General features: G+C 49.1%; 1 protein-coding gene across 1 annotated transcript in view; it reads right to left on the minus strand.

Annotated features, from left to right (window-relative positions):
* Positions 1 to 14,142: 14,142 nt before the first annotated feature.
* WARS2 (tryptophanyl tRNA synthetase 2, mitochondrial) overlaps positions 14,143 to 17,850 on the minus strand; it is a 53,958-nt gene continuing 50,250 nt past the window's right edge. The window contains exon 6 of the mRNA XM_074983589.1: positions 14,143 to 16,448. Within this exon, the coding sequence (XP_074839690.1) occupies positions 16,000 to 16,448 (449 nt within the window). The 3' untranslated portion in view covers positions 14,143 to 15,999. The remainder of the gene's footprint in view (positions 16,449 to 17,850) is intronic.

Consider the following 17,850-nt stretch of genomic DNA (forward strand, 5'->3'; position numbering starts at 1 on the left):
CTCACTGCCCAGGGACTCCAGCCCGCCCACAGCTGGGCGTGGAAGCCAGGGGAAACCAGGGATGCCTCTGAACCCGACAGAGCGTACCCAGCGCGGAGAGCCCGCCAGAGGCCGCTAAGACACGCCACGCTTCCGCAGCCTGCCCGCACCAGCCACGCCTGGAGCCCGCTGCTCCGCAGACACACGGGGCAGCCAGGGTGGCTGGGCAGCATGTCCCGAGCCATTAGCCCACCCAAGAAAGCAGCGGCCCTTTCAGCATCTCCGCAGCGGCCGCGCTCAGAGGGGTCCCACACCACCTGCAGGGGGGTGAACGAGGTCTTTGCCCAGCCCCGCCCCCGGTTTCACGGAAGGGCTTGCGGGAGGGCTCCGACGTATTTTGCAGCTAGTGAAAAGAGCAATGCCCTGGGGGCTTTGAGCACTGCGTGCCAAACCGCCGCACCCCTGCGCCACTGCCAGCCAAGAAAGCGCTGAGAAGTGACTGCTTTGGGGAGACGCGGCACCTCCGGGCAGGCAGGGGTGACCCCCAGAGAGACAGCGAGTGGGTGTCACTTTCTGACGATCAAATCGCACGTCTAGCGGCTTCCCTCTTAACCTGCCTACGCTTTGCGCGCCACAGCTCGGATATGCAAGCTCTCTCGGGGGGCCCCCTTCCAAGATGCGTTCTTGGCACCCACGACGCGCCCCCAGGCTGGCTTTTCTAGGCGGATTTGTCCCCACGCTCCTTGCTAGAGCCTCTCAGCTCTTGGGACTCTGCGCGCCAGTGTGGTTTACTACATCAATCAGTCATTAGTCCATTAATTCAACGCCCGTCTGGTATTGCCTAGGACACTATTATGCGCGCCTTAACCAGCGAATCCCTTCCCTGGAATCTTTTAAGCGCGTTTGAAGAGGACTTTATCCAAACGGGTCTCCAAAGGAGACCGGATTGCACGCGGCACGTCCCGCCTTGCAGTGTGCCAGCGGGGGGGAAACAGCCCGACACGTCTAACTACTCCTGCCCTAATTCAAAGCTGAGCAGCTCCCAAGAATTGAAAGACCTCCCCACACCCGCACGTACAGCGCCAGGCACAGCGTTGCGCTCTTTGATAGAGATCCACAGCGAGTCAATATAAAACGAATCGGCCCTTGTGTGGTAGAGAAATGTTTGTTCAGAAAAAAAAACAAAACCGAGCGATAAGGGCCCCTGAGAGTCTTTGGGACCCGGGTTTTCCCCCTTTTCAATCACTTTTCCCTTGGGTTGTCCGTCCGATTGATTCGTCCCGGATCACCCCTTGTCTAAGGAGCTGTATGGAAGTGAGAGCGGAAATCTCACGCATGTGTGGGGTCAGCAAGTCCCTTGCCGGGCCTTCACACCCAGGGGAATCGCGGCGAGGGAGGGGAACGCAGACCCGCAGCCGCTTTCCAGGTGCAGGACGCTGGGGCTCAAAGGAGCGGGCCAGGCTGTGGCTTTCCTTGCAGGCCGGGGGAGGAAAGGCCTTAACAGAGGCCCAAAGGGCTCCGGGCGGGGACTTTTGCCAGGCGCTTGAGGCTTAATTGCTTTAGTTTTTCATGCTTGTAGGTTGTTTCCCTTCCCCGCGCCGCTGCACCACGGCTTTCATTCCCCCCTCCCTCCCCGCCGCTCTGCCTGGCAGCCCAGGACCCTGGCACTCCACGCCGAGGACTCCCGGCCGCCAGCTGCAGTGTGCCTTTCCCGCGGCGCTCTCCCGGACAGCTCAAGCTTTTGCTCTCGCTCCGCCCCCACGGCTCGCCCGGGCCGTGGCTGGCAAGGATATGTCGCAGCTGCAGGCCAGTCTTTGGCCTCCCAACGAGACACCCTCCGGGCGGGCAGCCCGAGGCCCGCAGACTCGCTCAAAAGCCACAGCCGGCGGGTGGGTGCAGTTAGTTCGCCCGTCCTGCGCTGGCGCTGCAGCCCCGGGATGGCCCAGATACGAAGCGTTACAGCCGATGCAGCGCCAGCGTTATACGCTCGCGGGCTGGTGTCTGGAAACGCGACTCCTCCTAGCGGCCGTGCCTGAAGGGGTGCAGAGCCCTGAGCAGCCCGCAACCGGCAGCGCTCAGGAGGAGCCGTGAGCCTTTGCTCTGGGCCGGGGAGGGTGCAGCGGTCTTGTCTGGAGGGGGCCTGGTGTGAGCCCCCGCCTGGAATCAATAGCGCACAGCGCAGAACGGGCTCCCAGGCCAACCGAGCGCGGCGCTTCAGTGTCACACCTCGGAGCGGCCCCTCCGGGACGGATGTGCTCGCTGGGTGTTCAACAGCTGTGGGCAAAGCCAGGCGGGAGGGAATACCTGCACGTGCTGCAGGACGTGCAGCGACATGGGGCGATCCTCGCCCCTCGGGCGTGTGTGTGTGTGTGTGTGGAGGGGTGGTGGACGCACACGTACGTACGGACACATACGCAAAAGCGGGGGGGTTTGGGGCACAGATTTCCTCCCATCTGCGCCTTAGTGTCTCCTGCTTTGAAAACGCCAAGAGCCGGAATCCCTTGTACCAAAGAGCAACACGAGTCGCCCGGCCCCTGCATGAAACGCCCATTTGTGTTAGGGGACAACCCCCCTCCCCCCCCCAAGAGAGCCGGGGCCCTGCACACCTCTGCACCGAAAGCTGCAAGGGAAGGGACCCACATCCTCATCCCACACCCGGAGCCCGAAGTGTCCCTGGACGCCAAGGAGATATAACTGGACCCGATCCTGCACTCCTGGCTCCGGCGCCGGGTCTCTCCGAGGCCAAGGGGAGTTTCACACAACTTACCCCTCCCCCACAGCGAGGGAGACACCCCCCCCCCCCCCAGCCCCGCCTGCCCGGGAGCCTCACGCGCGGAGAAGCTGGATGTGTCCGGCCGGGAGAGCGGGGATCAGGCAGCCCGAGCGCGGCTTTGCCCCTACCCAGAACGGGGGTGGAGTTGCTGGGACCCCCTCCCGCTTCTGCCCTTCAGCAGGGCCGGCCCCCGAGAGCAGAGCCGCGGCATCTCGCAGGAGGCAGCAGCGCCGGGCTGGGGACATCCAGTCCCAAGGGCTAAGCTGCAGCCGCCGAAGCCCGCAGACAAGTCACCGCGCTGCCCCCTGCTGGTAGTCCTCAGCTACTGCGGCCCCTTTCGCTCCCTCTGCGCTCCGCGGGGGGGAGCGGTGTCACTCCCTGCAGAGCCGGGGAGGCGCGCTAGCCAAACCCTTCCTACCCGCAGGCTCCAAGGAGGCCTTGCCAGGCCTCCTCCTATTAACGTCTATGATCCCTTCAATCAGACTCTTCGAGGAGGGGAATGGGGGAGCTGTGCCGACAGCCGCAGCAGGCGGATGGAGGGGGTCACAGCAGGCAACCTCTACCAGCCAGGCCCAGCTAGCGCAGCAGGTAGGGGGTTAAAGCTGTTTCCTAGTCCAGCCATTTGGTAATTCTTTCCCCCACTTCCACGTACCCGCATTACCCTTTCCCTTTTGATATTAGATCCTCGGGAGAGGCCCTCCCTTTCAAGTTGCTGGGAGACAGGGAAGATGAAGGGGCCCCAATAGTACAGGGCCATGTGAGTGCCTTCCAGGACAGCTTCAGGCAAGGGGGGCGCTTGCAGTAGAGCAGGAAAACCCAGCTAGAAAGGGCTTCTCGGCAGCATATGGAAGACACAAAAACTTAATGGCAGGGTGGCCAATACACTTGCCCTTTCCTCAAAACCAGCTTGAGAGTAGAGTTGGGTTGCGAAGCCAAAGCACAGGCAGCCAGGTCCTTTGATCATTAAATCTGTCAGTGTGTGGTACCAGCAAGATGAGTGACAAATGAGCAGGCTGACTGCTATTGTATCTTTTGTGTTACACTGTAACAGACTATGATGGTTCTTAATCAATAAACCTACTTAGAGGATATTTTTCACTGTGAATTAAATAAATCATTAACATACAAGTAAACCAACACACCTCAGAAAACAAGCCCATCTTTTGTGAAAGCACACACCTCTTCCAACAACAGAATATGAATCCTGGGCCTCCACATCCCCATCACCCATCGGTAACCTTGAGCTACTGGGGAAATTGCTGGCCAATGTGCACCAGCTGCTGTCAGATCTGACCCTTTCCTGGAGCTTATGCAACTCTGGGATGACAGCTGATTGGTCATGTCATGAGGACGGATGGTACAGGGATACCAAAAATGGTCCTCCGAGGCGAGCTTGCTCATGGAAAATGCTCTATGAGTAGTCAGAATAAGCACTATAAAGACATCTTAAAGGCCACCCTGAAGTCATGCAGCATATCTCCCACTGACCTGGAAACTGTAGTTTAAGACAGATTGTCCTGGTGGCAAACTATGCCCCAGGCTCTTAATTGCTTTGAGAGTCAGTGTATCCAGGCACTACAGTACAGGAAAAGCACAGGATCCAAAAGCAACATACAATGCCTGCAGCTGGTGGTTTTTTTGTTTTTTTTTTACATAAGCTGTAATCAGCTCTGCCAGTCAAGGATTGGTTTATTCACTCACCAATGGCATCACAGATGAGATCCATGGATCAACAGCTCAGTCGAAGAAGACAACAGCTAAAGCACAGTGGTGAAGAAGCAGCCCAGGTCCAGCCTCAGTGGGGGCCAGAGAGTACGGTTACCTATAGGATAGACTTGACTCACATTGTAGGAAAGACAGTACGGGTAATGTGATATTAGCTTGCGATGTTAGGGAGCAGAGGTTCAAGTTTCAGTCTGCTTGAAATGACATCAAACCATTGTGTTGCTAACTTATGTGTAAAACAGAGAATGGACTTACACTTCACAGCCTTCTAGAGTTGTGGTGCCAAGCTTTGTTCAGCACTCAGGGCTAGGAAATATGGCGAGGTATAAACAACAGTTACTAGAACTGAAACACCAGGTCATACGCTCATGGCACCCAGCACAGTACATCTTCCTTTATACACCGAAGTAGTTAGATTAAAAAAAAAGTCTCTTACAATAAGCGGCCTGAGCTCCACTGTGGAACATTCTGCACAATCTGGTACAGACAAGGGCTCCTGGTAGTATTGTCCAGCTTTGTCCACTCACAGCATCAAATGAAATCGCATTCACAATAAACTAGGCAACCATTCATAATGGGCTGTTCCTTTGCCTATATGTACTTTGATCAGCAGTGAAATAGTAACAAGGTTGGCAATTAACTATTATGTTTCAGAGTAACAACCTATTGGTACAAGCTCACCTCTTTCCTGATTATTTTTTAATTCATGTGTGGACTCGGGCATTATATATATATATACACACATATATTTTCGCTGTGTTTGCTGAATATCTATAGGTTCACCATAGGATGCAATTCACACTTAATTCACTTCTTATCTTAGCACGTGAAAATATAAAATATTTCCCTCCAGCTCCCAGACTCCCTTCCCAAAGAAACCCAACAGATTGTATGTTCAGTAGAAGTAAAGCTTTCCCAAAGAAAATAAAATTATCACTATGTTCCATAAAATGGAAAAGCATGGTAAAAATGTACATTTTGTTTAAAGGAAGAAAAAGAATAAAAAATAAAAAAAGGAAAAATCTGTACTTAAAAGCAAACAAAAGGAAAGGGGGGGGAGAAAAAGCAAATTTCCTGGAAACAGTGGTAGAACCTTACATTTAATGAAACCAGATTACATTAGTGAGAAATCTTCGTCAGAACCATTCTCCCTGCCCTCAAGCACATTTTTTGACTTCTTAGAAAAATCTCAGTGACACCTCTTGGGGAACATTAGAAGCCTTTTGTTCACAATCTCTTCTTCTAACATTCCAGAAGCTTCTTTCTCTTGGCCCTGTCCTTATTTTACTGGTATGAAAGATTTCTAGTTTAAGAGTGTACTTGCTCCTGTTTCTTTGTTTGAAAGGGAGAAGTGTTGAACCCCTAAGCCCACACAGAGATAAAGCAAAATAAGTCAACACCATTCAGAACACAATGCAGGTCTGCAAATGCCGTGCTGCAACGGTAGTGCAGAATTTGTACACTCTGGTATCTCAGTGCTCTGGCTCTCTTAAATAAACAGCTAACCTAAAGATTAAAACACAAAACCAAATCATTGGAATATCAAGAATTGTGCAGTCTTTCTTGATTCTGCTGGAGGTCCCACTTTGAAAGAGATAAAAATTGGATCAATTTTAAAAATAATATTTTAACAAAGCGTGTGTTAGGTATTTGAATTAAACAGCTATCAACAGAAATCAAGAGTTTTAAATAGGCTGAATAAAAATCACTTCCCTTGCCAGTTAATTGGGTTTAACTCCCTGGTACCTCTAATGTCATTTGTGACCATATGAGTTCTCCGGATAGCCATGCTATCTGGTAGGAAAAGCAGAGCAAATGACAGCTGAACTTCTAATGTAAAAAACAAGCAGGAAAAACATTAAAAATATTTGTGGGCCTTCTGCGTACATCATTAAGAAACAAAGAGGACACAACATTTTTGTTTTCTTTTATAAGTCATTGTAAAGAACCATCAGGTCACTTGAACAATGCAGACCCCATAAGTGAGGGGTGTTTTTGTGCCTTCTGCCAGTTTCATGTCTGGAGCACAAAGCAGAAATGCAATGGAGGTTGTGGCTTAAGTATTCTCTTGGGGTGGGGTGGGGTAGGGTGCGGGGGTCTTATGTCCAGGGAGCTCCTCTGGGGGGTGTTTATGCTCAGGGATTTAAGCATCACCCCAATGTCTTTTAGACTGTGCAGAAGCAGATCCACATTTTTTGCAAATAATCCTGCACAATCAAAGGGCGAGTCCCGGATGGTGTTTCTGAATCTCATGGGGAATGCCTGAAATCTGGAGGTAGGCCCTGTGTTGCGTTGTTAATAGCCATGGCTATGTTTCTTGCTGTGGAATCGACCAAGCCCAGGGCAGCCTGGGAGTTCTGGACACCTCCCTCCCTTTCTTCCACTAAGAGGGAGGAGAATTTCTCATGCAACTCCTTGGGGAGCAGCTCCCTGATTTTGTCCATCGCGCTCCAGGAATTAGAAGCACAACAGCTGGTATCGCCTGTTGGTTAGACACGCACAATTGACGATCCCTCTGGAGCACATTTTGTGGCCAAATATAGCAAAAAGTTTACTTATCTTGGTGCAGTAACTGTCGTTCTTCGAGATGTGCCCCTGTGGGTGCTCCTCATCAGGTGCTGGGCTCCTCCCAGTGCCTCAGATGGAGAACTATGAGCCGTAGTCACCCGGACCACACATGCACAGCTGCCATCCCTTGCCATTCGCGCTCTTTCCTTGATGCGCATGGTACGGCTCCCGCCAGTTTCTTGAAACCACCCCTGACTCTGAAAGATCTGAAAGAAAGAGACTCTGGAGCGGGGAGGAGGGCGGCTTGTGGAGCATTCATGGGAACACATCTCGAAGAACGACAGTTACTGCACCAAGGTGAGTTACTTTGCTTTCTTCTTTGAGCGGTCCCCGTGGGTGCCCCACATCAGGTGACTGTGTAGCAGTACCTGCTAACAACAGGAGAAGGGCAGGAGTCATGGCTGGTCACCAGATGATAGGACTGCTGATGCAAGAGAGGCTTTCCCAGTCCATTGGTGGTGTATGGCATAGTGTTTCATGAACGTATTGCGAGATGACCAGGTGGCTGCTCTGCAGATGTCGTGTAATATGACACCATGAAGAAAAGTCACTGACACTGCCACAGTCCCTGTGGAGTGTGCTTTCGGTGGTACTTGGAGTGGTATTCCCTTGGAGGAGTAGCACTGCATGATACATGAGGTTACTAATTTTGCTGCTCATTGGGCTGATAAAAGTTCACCCTTCGACCAATCAGCAAAAGACACAAGAAGTCTATCAGTTTTTTGGAATGATTCAGTTCTGTCAATATAAAGGGCCAAAGCCATCCGGACATCCAGGGTGTGCAGTGACACTTCCTGAGGAAAAGCGTGCAGTTTAGGGTAATATAATGATAAAATAATGGGTTCATTTAGATGAGAGTCCAAGCCCACTTCAGGGATGAAGGTCGGATGGAGCCTAAGAATAAACCCCGCTTTATTACAAATTATGTAAGAGGGTACTTCCATAAGAGCAGAAAGTTCACTGACTCTCTGCACCGAGGTAATAGCAAGGAGAAAAAACACCTTCATTGTCATGATTTGTAAAGGTACCATTGCTAATGGTTCAAATGGTGGTGCCATAAAAGCATTAAGAACTAGGTCTACATCCCACTGAGGAGGAACTGGATGAGGAGGAGGATTCAAATTCACAAGGCCTTTGACGAATCTTTTTGTGGTAGGATGTGCAAAAACAGACTCCTTCTATAGGTTGGATGAAGGCAGTAATCACTGTGAGGTGCACCCGGAGTGATGCCAGCACCAAGCCTGAGTCTTTTAAGTGCAGAATGTACTCCAAAACTAAGTGCAAAGGGGCAGATTGTAGTTCCAGGTCATGCGCAGAGCACCGTGAAGCGAACCTATGCCATTTAGATAGGTAAGTTATTCGGGTAGTTTTCCAACATGTTTGTATCAGAACATCTTTAACTTGGTTGGAACAAATGTGTTCGGTTGCATTGAGCCAACTAGGAGCCATGCCATGAAGTGGAGGGTCTGCCTTTGAGGATGAAGCAGGGATCTCCAGTTTTGAGATAGGATTTTGGGAAGTACTAGGAGTGGGTAGGGAGGGTATGGCGACATGCACTGTGGCAATGGAAACCAGTGCTGGTGAGCCTATGCAGGTGCTACCAATATGACTGTTGCCCCATCTGCTTGAATCTTGTATAGCACCTTGGGGACGAGCACCATAGGAGGGAAGGCATAAGACAAGGCCCTCCTCCATTTGATGAGAAAGGCATCGCTTAGTACTTGGTCCCTACTCCGCCCCTCCAGCAATAACAGCAGCATTTCGTGTTGGCAAAAAGGTCTAGAGGGGAGTGCCCCATAGATTCAAGAGGAAACGGGGGACACCATCATGCAACTCCCACTCATGGTCCAGGGCAAAGTGCTTACACAGGGAATCTGCCATGATGTTGTCCATGCCAGGTAAGTAAGATGCCACAAGTACAGTGTTGTTGCAAACGCACCAGTTCCTCAGTCAGATGGCTTCCGCACATAGGGATTGTGAACATTCTGGGCCCTGCTGATTGATCTATCATGGTGATGTTGTCAGTAAGCATCTTAACTGTGGTATTGGAAATGTGCTGGCAAAAATGGTGACAGGCACTGAGGACCGCCCTGAGCTCTAACAGGTTGATGTGCAAAGGAACCTTGGCTGGCAACCAGCAGCCTTAAACTGACCTTGTGCTCATAAGGGTCCCCCAGCCCAGAAGAGAAGCTTCCATAGTGATATACATAGTAGGTTGTTGATGCTAAAAGGATACCCCCACCAGCAGGTTCTGCCACTTCATCCACCAGGTGAGGGACTGATGGACATTTAAAGGAAGGGAAACCGACCTGTGCAAAGTGCTTTTTGTGTGATCATAGATGGAGCTTATTCATTACTGAAAAATGCAAAAGTGAAGTCTGATGTACTGAACTACATACGTGGTGGCTGACATGTGGCACATAAGCTTTAAGCACAGAGCTATTTGAACCACTGGACTGGTGGAAATGGCTTGTATTAAATCCTGAATTGCTTAAAACCTTTGCGGGGGCAGGTATGCCCTGGTGGAGTCAGCATTGAGCCTGGACCCTATGAACTCTAGATCCTGTATTGGAATGCAAGTAGATTTTTGGTAGTTGACCAACAACCCGAGATGGCTGAACGTCTGCCTGGTGATAGCAACCACATTTGAAGTGTCTGTTTGCAATTTGCCCTTGATGAGGCAGTCAGTGAAGTAGGGAAAAATGATGATTACTTTTTGACATAGATAACGCTGATCGTTGTCATGGCCTACGGAAAATACGCTGGGTGCAGTGGACAGACCCAAGGGCAGAACCGGGTATTGAAAGTGTTCCGTGCCCACTGTGAAGCAGAGGATTTGAATGGCAGCTCTAGCAGATGCATAACCTTCCTGTATGATAGAAGTTAGAGTAAGACGCTTAGATTCCGGCAGATAATTAATTAAGGGAACCAATTTAGAATATTTATCAAAATGGTGATTAGAGAGATGTGCCAAGTAGTTAGCAATATGTAACAAAAGGGTGGCAGAGGATTCTGTGGTGAGCAGCATCAACCACGAGTGAGTTAGGTTGTGGAAAGGTAAATAAAAACTCCATCCCCTTAGGAGAAACAAAGTACTGCTTATCCATGCACGTGTTAGAAGGTGACACGGATTCCAGGGTTTGCCAGATGTCCTTGGCCACCTCCAGTATGGCCTCATCTAGAGGACTGGCAATTTTGGAGGTGTGGATCGGTTGTAGATTTTTGAGATGATGATGCCTCTTTTGGTCCACCTCCACCATTTTAAACTCTTTACTGAGGGCAACACATTTACATAATTTGTTTAATTGTTTAGTCTTGTCTGGAGGGGCCGGCTCCCAGCATGGCGGCCTTGTCCAATGAAGAGGACAACTGATCAGTTGGAGAAGCAGCTGCTTGTTGGTCGTCGTTGTCTGATACTTGTCCCTTCTCCAGCTCAGAGTGTTGTTGCGGAGGAGAACATCAGTGGGTGGACAATGATGATGGAGGAACAGGTGAATGCCATGAAGAAACAAAAGAAACTTGTGTCTCCCTTAAAGGGTGAGTCTTGCCAATAAGATGAATAATAAGGCAAACAAGAATGGTGATGATGATGATGATATGGTCTGGGAGGGGACAGATACGACTGGTATTGTGATGCTCTACAGCGGTCTCAAGAAGATAGGAGAAGAGATGTATAGATGACTTAAGCTACGAGTCCTAAAGTGTAAACAATAACTTGAACTGCTTGTCCCCCCCGCCTTTTGTTTTCCCCCCCAAACAAGAGGAACAAGAACTATTGACAATGGTTAACTACATAGAAGAGGTTTTTAGACAGTCTCACTTCAGAGGATCCCCTTGAGAAGAGAAAAGGAGGACATTCCCTCTGAAGCCTACGGTAGTTGAAGAGAAACTGGTGGGAACCAGACATGTGCATCACAAAGAGTGTCAATGACAAGGGATGGCAGCCGCGCATGTGTGGATCGGCAGACTACGGCTGTAGAACGCTTTTCATCTGTGCGCCGAGACAAGTCCAGCACCTGATGTGGAGCACCCGTGGGGACCACTTGAACTAATTTTTTGGGTTCCTTGGCCTTTGGAGCAGGTTCTGCCTGACCCTGGCATTTTTTGTCGTTCCTCACATCTACTAATAACGTGCCCAGCTGCAGGTGGCTGAAAAGGTGCTCATAATCCTTTAATGGGCCAAGGCTCCATTTCTCAACACCCATTGAGGTGTGCACTACAGAGGCTGCAGTCTGCCAAATTACCTTGGTATTAGCCTGAATTATCTTCATGAGAGGTAAAGCCACGCTAGATCAGGAGTGAGCAAACTTTTCGCATTGGGCCCCACCTTTTGTCCCTGTCGTTAGCAGGGCCCCCCAGTCTGTCTGGAAGCGAGCGGTAGTCTCCCAGAAGCGATGCACTGCTCTCCCTTGCTGACAGCAGCAAGTGGGGGAGGCTGATTGCACTGCACCCCCTTATGAAATTTCACATCCCTGCTCTTTGAGCTCCTCTGCTGTACGGTACAAGGGGACCGCTCATTGTTTTTGCGGATACAGCTTAACACAGCTACACCTCAGACTAACAAAAGGATTTTTTTTTAAAATGGTTCTCTGGCTTCCCAGATTTTAGCATGCACTCAATTAACATTTTCAAGGTTTTTCTCTGCAACTCCAAGGCCCAGAACATGGTTTCCCAAACTGGAGTTGTGCCCCCCAGGGGTGTGTGAAGAAATTCCAGTGGGGGGCACAAGGTGACCCAGCCTCCCCATCATTTCCCCAACCCAAAGAAAGATCCGGCCTTTGCTTGTCACTCTTAGCCCCTGCCATTTTACATGGTTGACCTGATGCAGCTGCTGTACAAAGCAGGCAGCCAGTGAAGACCCACATGCAAAGGTGAATAGTAACAGAGAGGAAGCTGTGCTAATCTATACACTATCAAAACAAAAAGCAGTCAAGTAGCACTTTAAAGACTAGCAAAATAGTTTATCAGGTGAGCTTTCGTGGGACAGACCCACTTCTTCAGACCATAGCCAGACCAGAACAGACTGAAGAAGTGAGTCTGTCCCACAAAAGGTCACCTAATAAACTATTTTGCTAGTCTTTAAAGTGCTACTTGACTGCTTTTTGTTTTGATTATGTAAAGGTGAGTGTGAGTTGGGGCAGGGAGGAGGACGATGGAGTTAGATGTGGGACTGGGGTTGCCTGGATCAGGTAAAGGGGATGGGGTGTAACTGGGGGGCTGGTGGTGCCAGGCTTTGTGGGAGGGGAGGCGGCTCGGGCAGCTGGCCAGCTTGCAGGATTCACAGGGCTTGGGCGGCTGGCCCCAGCATTGCAGGGCTCAGGTGGCTTGGGCTGGTGGCTGGCTCCATTAGTGCAGGACTCCGGCAGCTTGGGCTGGTGCGAGGCTGACTGGTACTGGCAGGTGGTTCTGGCAAACCACGTCTCTGGCGGGCAGGGCAGCTGGTGTGGGCAGCTCTGGCAGCTGGCACAGGGCTCAATTCATTGGGCCATGTCATTGAGGAGGCCCAGAGGCATGAGTTGCCAGTAGCTCCTATTGTCTATGATGTTGCAGACAGACTCTGAGATGAAGCTGAAGATTCATTTCCTGAGTCTAAGGAGCAGTCTGTGCTGGACCACGTGGGTGCTAACTTCAGCGGTGCTAGGGAATGGTACTGTGGCGAGACAGAGTCCCAACATACTCACTTGCCTCTTTGTTGTCATGGCAGTGTCACCATCATTGGTGCTGCCCTTGGTGCCGGCCACACCAAAACCGTTGTCATTGGTGCGAGCATCATTGATGCTGCTGATGTTTAGGCTACCAACAGTGTCGTTGGTGCGGCATGCAGCGTTGGGGCATGTGCCGGGGGAACAGACGAGCTTGTAACAACCCTTGCACTGCAGTGGTGCCTGGCCATGGTGGAGAGTGTGATGTCATGGCTATCAGATGCCTAGCAGGTTCAAAAGTGTCACGAGTACACAGGAGGTCAGTATCTTCCTCCACAGAATAATTGGAAATACCACGACGACCAGGCTTAATGGCTGAACGGGAGCCAATGGCGTTGGGAGTGGCAGGGCCATGTGTAGGTGTCTGCATTGGGCACAACTCACTGATGTCTCTGTGCAGTGTGACCAGCTCTGCTCAGGGCTCTTTCTTCTGGCTGGCACCAATGGATCAAGCATGGTACTGCGCACTCAACTACCTGTGGAACTGTACTTGTGGCATGACTGCTTCTTCAGGATTGAGGTATCACGTACAGATGCCATAGCACTGAGCACGACCAGTGCCGAGGACAACTCTCTTGGCAGTTGCGGGAGGAGTGCTGCTTCCATCAATAGGAACTTGAAGTGGTGATCTTGCTCCTTTTTGGCATGGTGGCAGAAGCTCCAACAAATGGGGATCTTGGCTTGATGTCCCTCACCTGAACACTTCAGGTAATCAATCTGATGGACACCCAGGGCTTATGACAGCACAGCTCTCATAGCTTTAAATCTTGTGAGTATGGCACGTTCTGGTGAAGGGAATGAAAGTGGTGGTGGGGATCCCCCAAACAACACTAACTACAACTCTCTATAATGGGTGACTATTAACAGCTCTATCTACACTAGGGTACCAAGACGCTTGGGACGCAAAAGATGGGAGATGTTCCAAAACCCTCATGCGCTATAAGAAGGAACTGAGAGGGCCAGGGGATCAGCAGCAGCTTACATGCACTATTGGAGTGGTGCCATTTTAGGGGCCTCCACAGCCAACATGATGGATACTGCTAGGATAAAAGCTTTCCAGCTATCATGGTATACACGCATACCCGTTGGAATGCACAAACAATCACCTGAAGGACCACCATCAATTGTATGAATAGATAGAATTAAACCTTCCCACGTACACTGCCTTGCACTTAGTTTCTAATTGACACTGTATTCATTCATATGCCTCCTCTAGTCTTGACTAACTTTACCTGAAAATTCTCATCTCATTCTTTAATTTTCACAGATCTTTTATACCTATAAACCCAGGTCTTAGCATAGACATCCAACGGTGAATTTCTTGCTTTGCAATATACAGGAGCTAAAGGATTCAGAGTCAGGGAACACACACCACTTCACTCCAACCAGGAAACAAATTCCTCAGATTTTTATTGGTCTGTATTTAAAACAAACAAAAAAAAAGCCCTGGTTCATATTGATTCAGAAATAAAAGTTGCTCTTGTTTCTTGATATAACTTCCACCTTACCAAACCCAGGAGAAACAACCCTGATGACATATATGAGGCACTTTTAAATTAGCCTTTTTCCTCTTTGCAGTACCTGTCATAACTGTGAGACTATACGCTTAGTAAAGTTTTTATACAGTGGACCCCTGAGATACATGCACTTGAGTTGTGTGCTGCTGTGCTGGTCAGTTTCCCGGCTCTTTCAGGGGCAGCAGCTGACTCGGCTGCCACAACTGACAGGAGGGGTTTCAGGGTTGAGATACCATCACTGACAGGAGGGGAGACTTGTCGGGGTGGCAGCCTGACTCTCCCCACCCACCAGGGGTGCTCCTACTTTGGTCAGTTTCCTGACTCCGCAAGTGGAGGAGAGCCAGGAGCCAGGCTGCTGCAAAAATCCAACACCTGCCTAAGTGAGGGGTCTGCTGTACAGTGGTTTGAAATGTGAGACGTGAATGCACTGATACAACCAATTTCTCCACAGCAGTGGGTTTTGCTTGGCTTTAAGCACCTCTCTGCCCTCTCCATTCTGTTCTCTTCTGCCACTTTTTGCCTCTTTTACCTCTGTTCCTCAGCAGCTCCCCCACTCAGGGGGCTCTCATTCTGGGACTTGGGAGGAATAAGATCTGTGAAGGCTGAACACTTCTCTCATTACCAGACCTATTCTTTGTGAGAAAAATGGTTTGATTATATTTGTATAAATCATATAAATCATAGTTTTGTATTGAGCCAGTCACTTATATAAGCAGGTTCTGTTAATTTTACAGGGAGTTCCCTGGTGTCTCAGCCTCAAGTCATCTCCCGACAGGACAGAGGTTCTAAAATGAATCATGTCATTGGTGCTGGACTGACAGGGCAGGCACCTTTGCTTACCTACAGAACAGCTGCAAAATGGCAGCTGCAGAGCATGCTTCCCAACACAGACAGCCCCTGCCAACGTACTTTAACCCCGGCTTACTACAATTACCTAAAAAACAACGAGAAGTCCTGTGGCACCTTATAGACTAACAGATACGATTACCTAGAAGTGAGAGGGCAGTTCAGGGTATAGGTACAGATTCTATTTGCTCCATGAATCATTTACTGAGTCTGCCAAAAAGAGACAGTGTTTCAATGGTTATGGTAGCTCCTGCAAAATAGACCAGGAAATGGTATGACAGCCCAACTCATTTCATATAGACTAGATGATGCTATCAAACTGGGATGTATTTGAACCAGAGATCTAGAGGTGAAAGGCTTTTCTTCTCATTACTGATGTCCCGGACATTCCAGGTCTCTACTATGTGCTTCTATTTGGGATATCCAGAAGCATATTATACCACCATATTCAGGATAATACCATTGGCATTTACAAAACAATTGTCCTTCTCTGTGAGTTTGTGTGCAATAGGGGAGGATTTTATGAAGCTTGTGATTTCCTCTTCTGCTGGCAGAATCAGGAATGTAGCAACTCTGACATCCCAGTGACTGTGGCTTCTATTCCAACTGTTTACGTTGCTCTTTGAAAACAGGCAGTTCTTTTGGTCAGCTTCACTGCTCTGATTTTGTGGGTTCCTCTGGAAATCGTATCTGTGCCTTTTTTTGTCCCTCCAAAATGGCTTGATGTTGGTTCTATAGGATGGTGTCATAATCACAAGGAAAAAATCATCTGATTATGATTGTTTCATTTTTCAAGACAAAAAAAGTTCTCTCTCATGACACGGAGATGGGAGATGATGAACAAGAGCTCTCTCAGGAAATGAGAGAATTTGCACCTATGCAGTAGGTTCTATTGAAACCCCACTATTCTCCTTACTTCCTGATACACAGGGGCAGCTAGTTCTTTGGCTCTCTCTGCTCCAGCTTCTAAAACCTTCTCCAAGTGAGATTTGTCCTCCTGGAGCCTCTTAATTTCATTCCGGATTGGTGCAAATTTCTGAATAACTGCCTCTGCCACCATCCCTTTGTAGCGAGCAGTGTCAAGACCAGCACACTGTTGCACCACTTCATTTACACTGAGTCCTGTGACGGCAGCATGAATGGCCACCATATTGGAGACACCTGGACGAGAGTCTGGGTCATAGGTGATTTCAGAGGTGAAGTCAGTCACAGCCTTGCGGAATTTCTGAACAATCTCGTCTGGACTGTCTGTGATGTTGAGTGTGCCTAACTTCTGAGGGTCTGACTTGGACATCTTGGCTGTGGGACCCCTGAGAGACTTTACCTTCTTTGTTGTACCTAAAGACACAAACAGACAAAGGTCTTCTATTAATGATTATTGGGCAAGTTTCTTAGGAGCGCACAAGAGCTTACAGTAGGTTGCCCTGGCTGCTTGCCCTAGTTTAACAATTATTTTCCCAAGCATTACAAAATACATTGATCCCTGATCTTCATACTTTCTCATCAAAAGCACCCAAGCCACTCCTCTTTCTCCCCATAATCCCCCAAAGAACCTGAACCTGGATTCCCCTTCTCAGTTACTTACTGCTTCTGGGATGAGTCCCTGCTATTATCTGCTATGGCTCTAAGCTGATTTCTCTACTAAGAATGCACCTCCTCCCTTAGGTGCTCATGGGTGCTTGAGGAACAGCAGGTTAAACTTGGTATTGGGGAGGCAAGTAATCTAGTGTGCAAGTGGGTTTTACCCATTAAAGTTCATTACGAATAAATACATTTGTTAGTCTTTAAGGTGCTACAGGACTGCTCGTTATTTGCGAAACTAGAAAAGTGTGAGGGTTCCCACAACGGAGGGGAGGTGGGTGACATCAGACTCCAGAGGAGAGTCGCAAAATGACCAGCCTCCTCACCATGAGAAGCTATCCCAAACAAGAAACCCCTGAAACTCTCCTACAGTTCCTGAGAAATAGCTCCCTTCCAGGTGTTATTGACCCAAAAAAGAGGCACTGGAAAAATGTTGCTTAGATTACAGAAGGATGATAGGTGTCTTAGAAATAAATGGGGTGCACTCATGCATGCCTGTGACATAGGACACCAGTACAGACAGTCCCAAAGTCCCAAATGGGTTGTATTCCAAAAGTTTGATTGTAAGTTGGTTGTTTCAAACTCAGAGTACATTTTCCCAAGGAAACAATGCTATAAATAGTGACTAGGTTCCCACACTAGTTCACAAAAGACTATTTATCCCATAATGTAGCTGTAATACTATACATTTTCAATGAAAAATAATAGGCAACTGTACTATTGCAATACTAGTAATTCAACAAAACATTAAATAAAACTGACTTTTTGATTTAACTGAACATGTGTGCTTGAGGACTGGCAGGTTTAACTGGATGTGGAGGTTGATGGCACTGGTTCCTTTGGGGCACATTTAACATAAGAACATAAGAATGGCCATACTGGGTCAGACCAAAGGTCCATCGAGCCCAGCATCCCATCTGCCGATGGTGGCCAATGCCAGGTGCCCCAGAGAAGGAGAACAGAAGACAATGATCAAGTGATTTATCTCCTGCCATCCATCTCCTGCCCTTGTTCTGAAGGCTAGGGCACCATACTTTATCCCTGGCTAATAGCCATTTATGGACCTAACCTGCAAAAATTTATCAAGCTCTTTTTTAAACCCGAATAGAGTCCTGGCCTTCACAGCCTCCTCGGGCAAGGAGTTCCACAGGTTGACTGT

Source organism: Carettochelys insculpta, chromosome 1 (assembly GCF_033958435.1).
Source record: "Carettochelys insculpta isolate YL-2023 chromosome 1, ASM3395843v1, whole genome shotgun sequence".
Taxonomy (NCBI): domain Eukaryota; kingdom Metazoa; phylum Chordata; order Testudines; family Carettochelyidae; genus Carettochelys; species Carettochelys insculpta.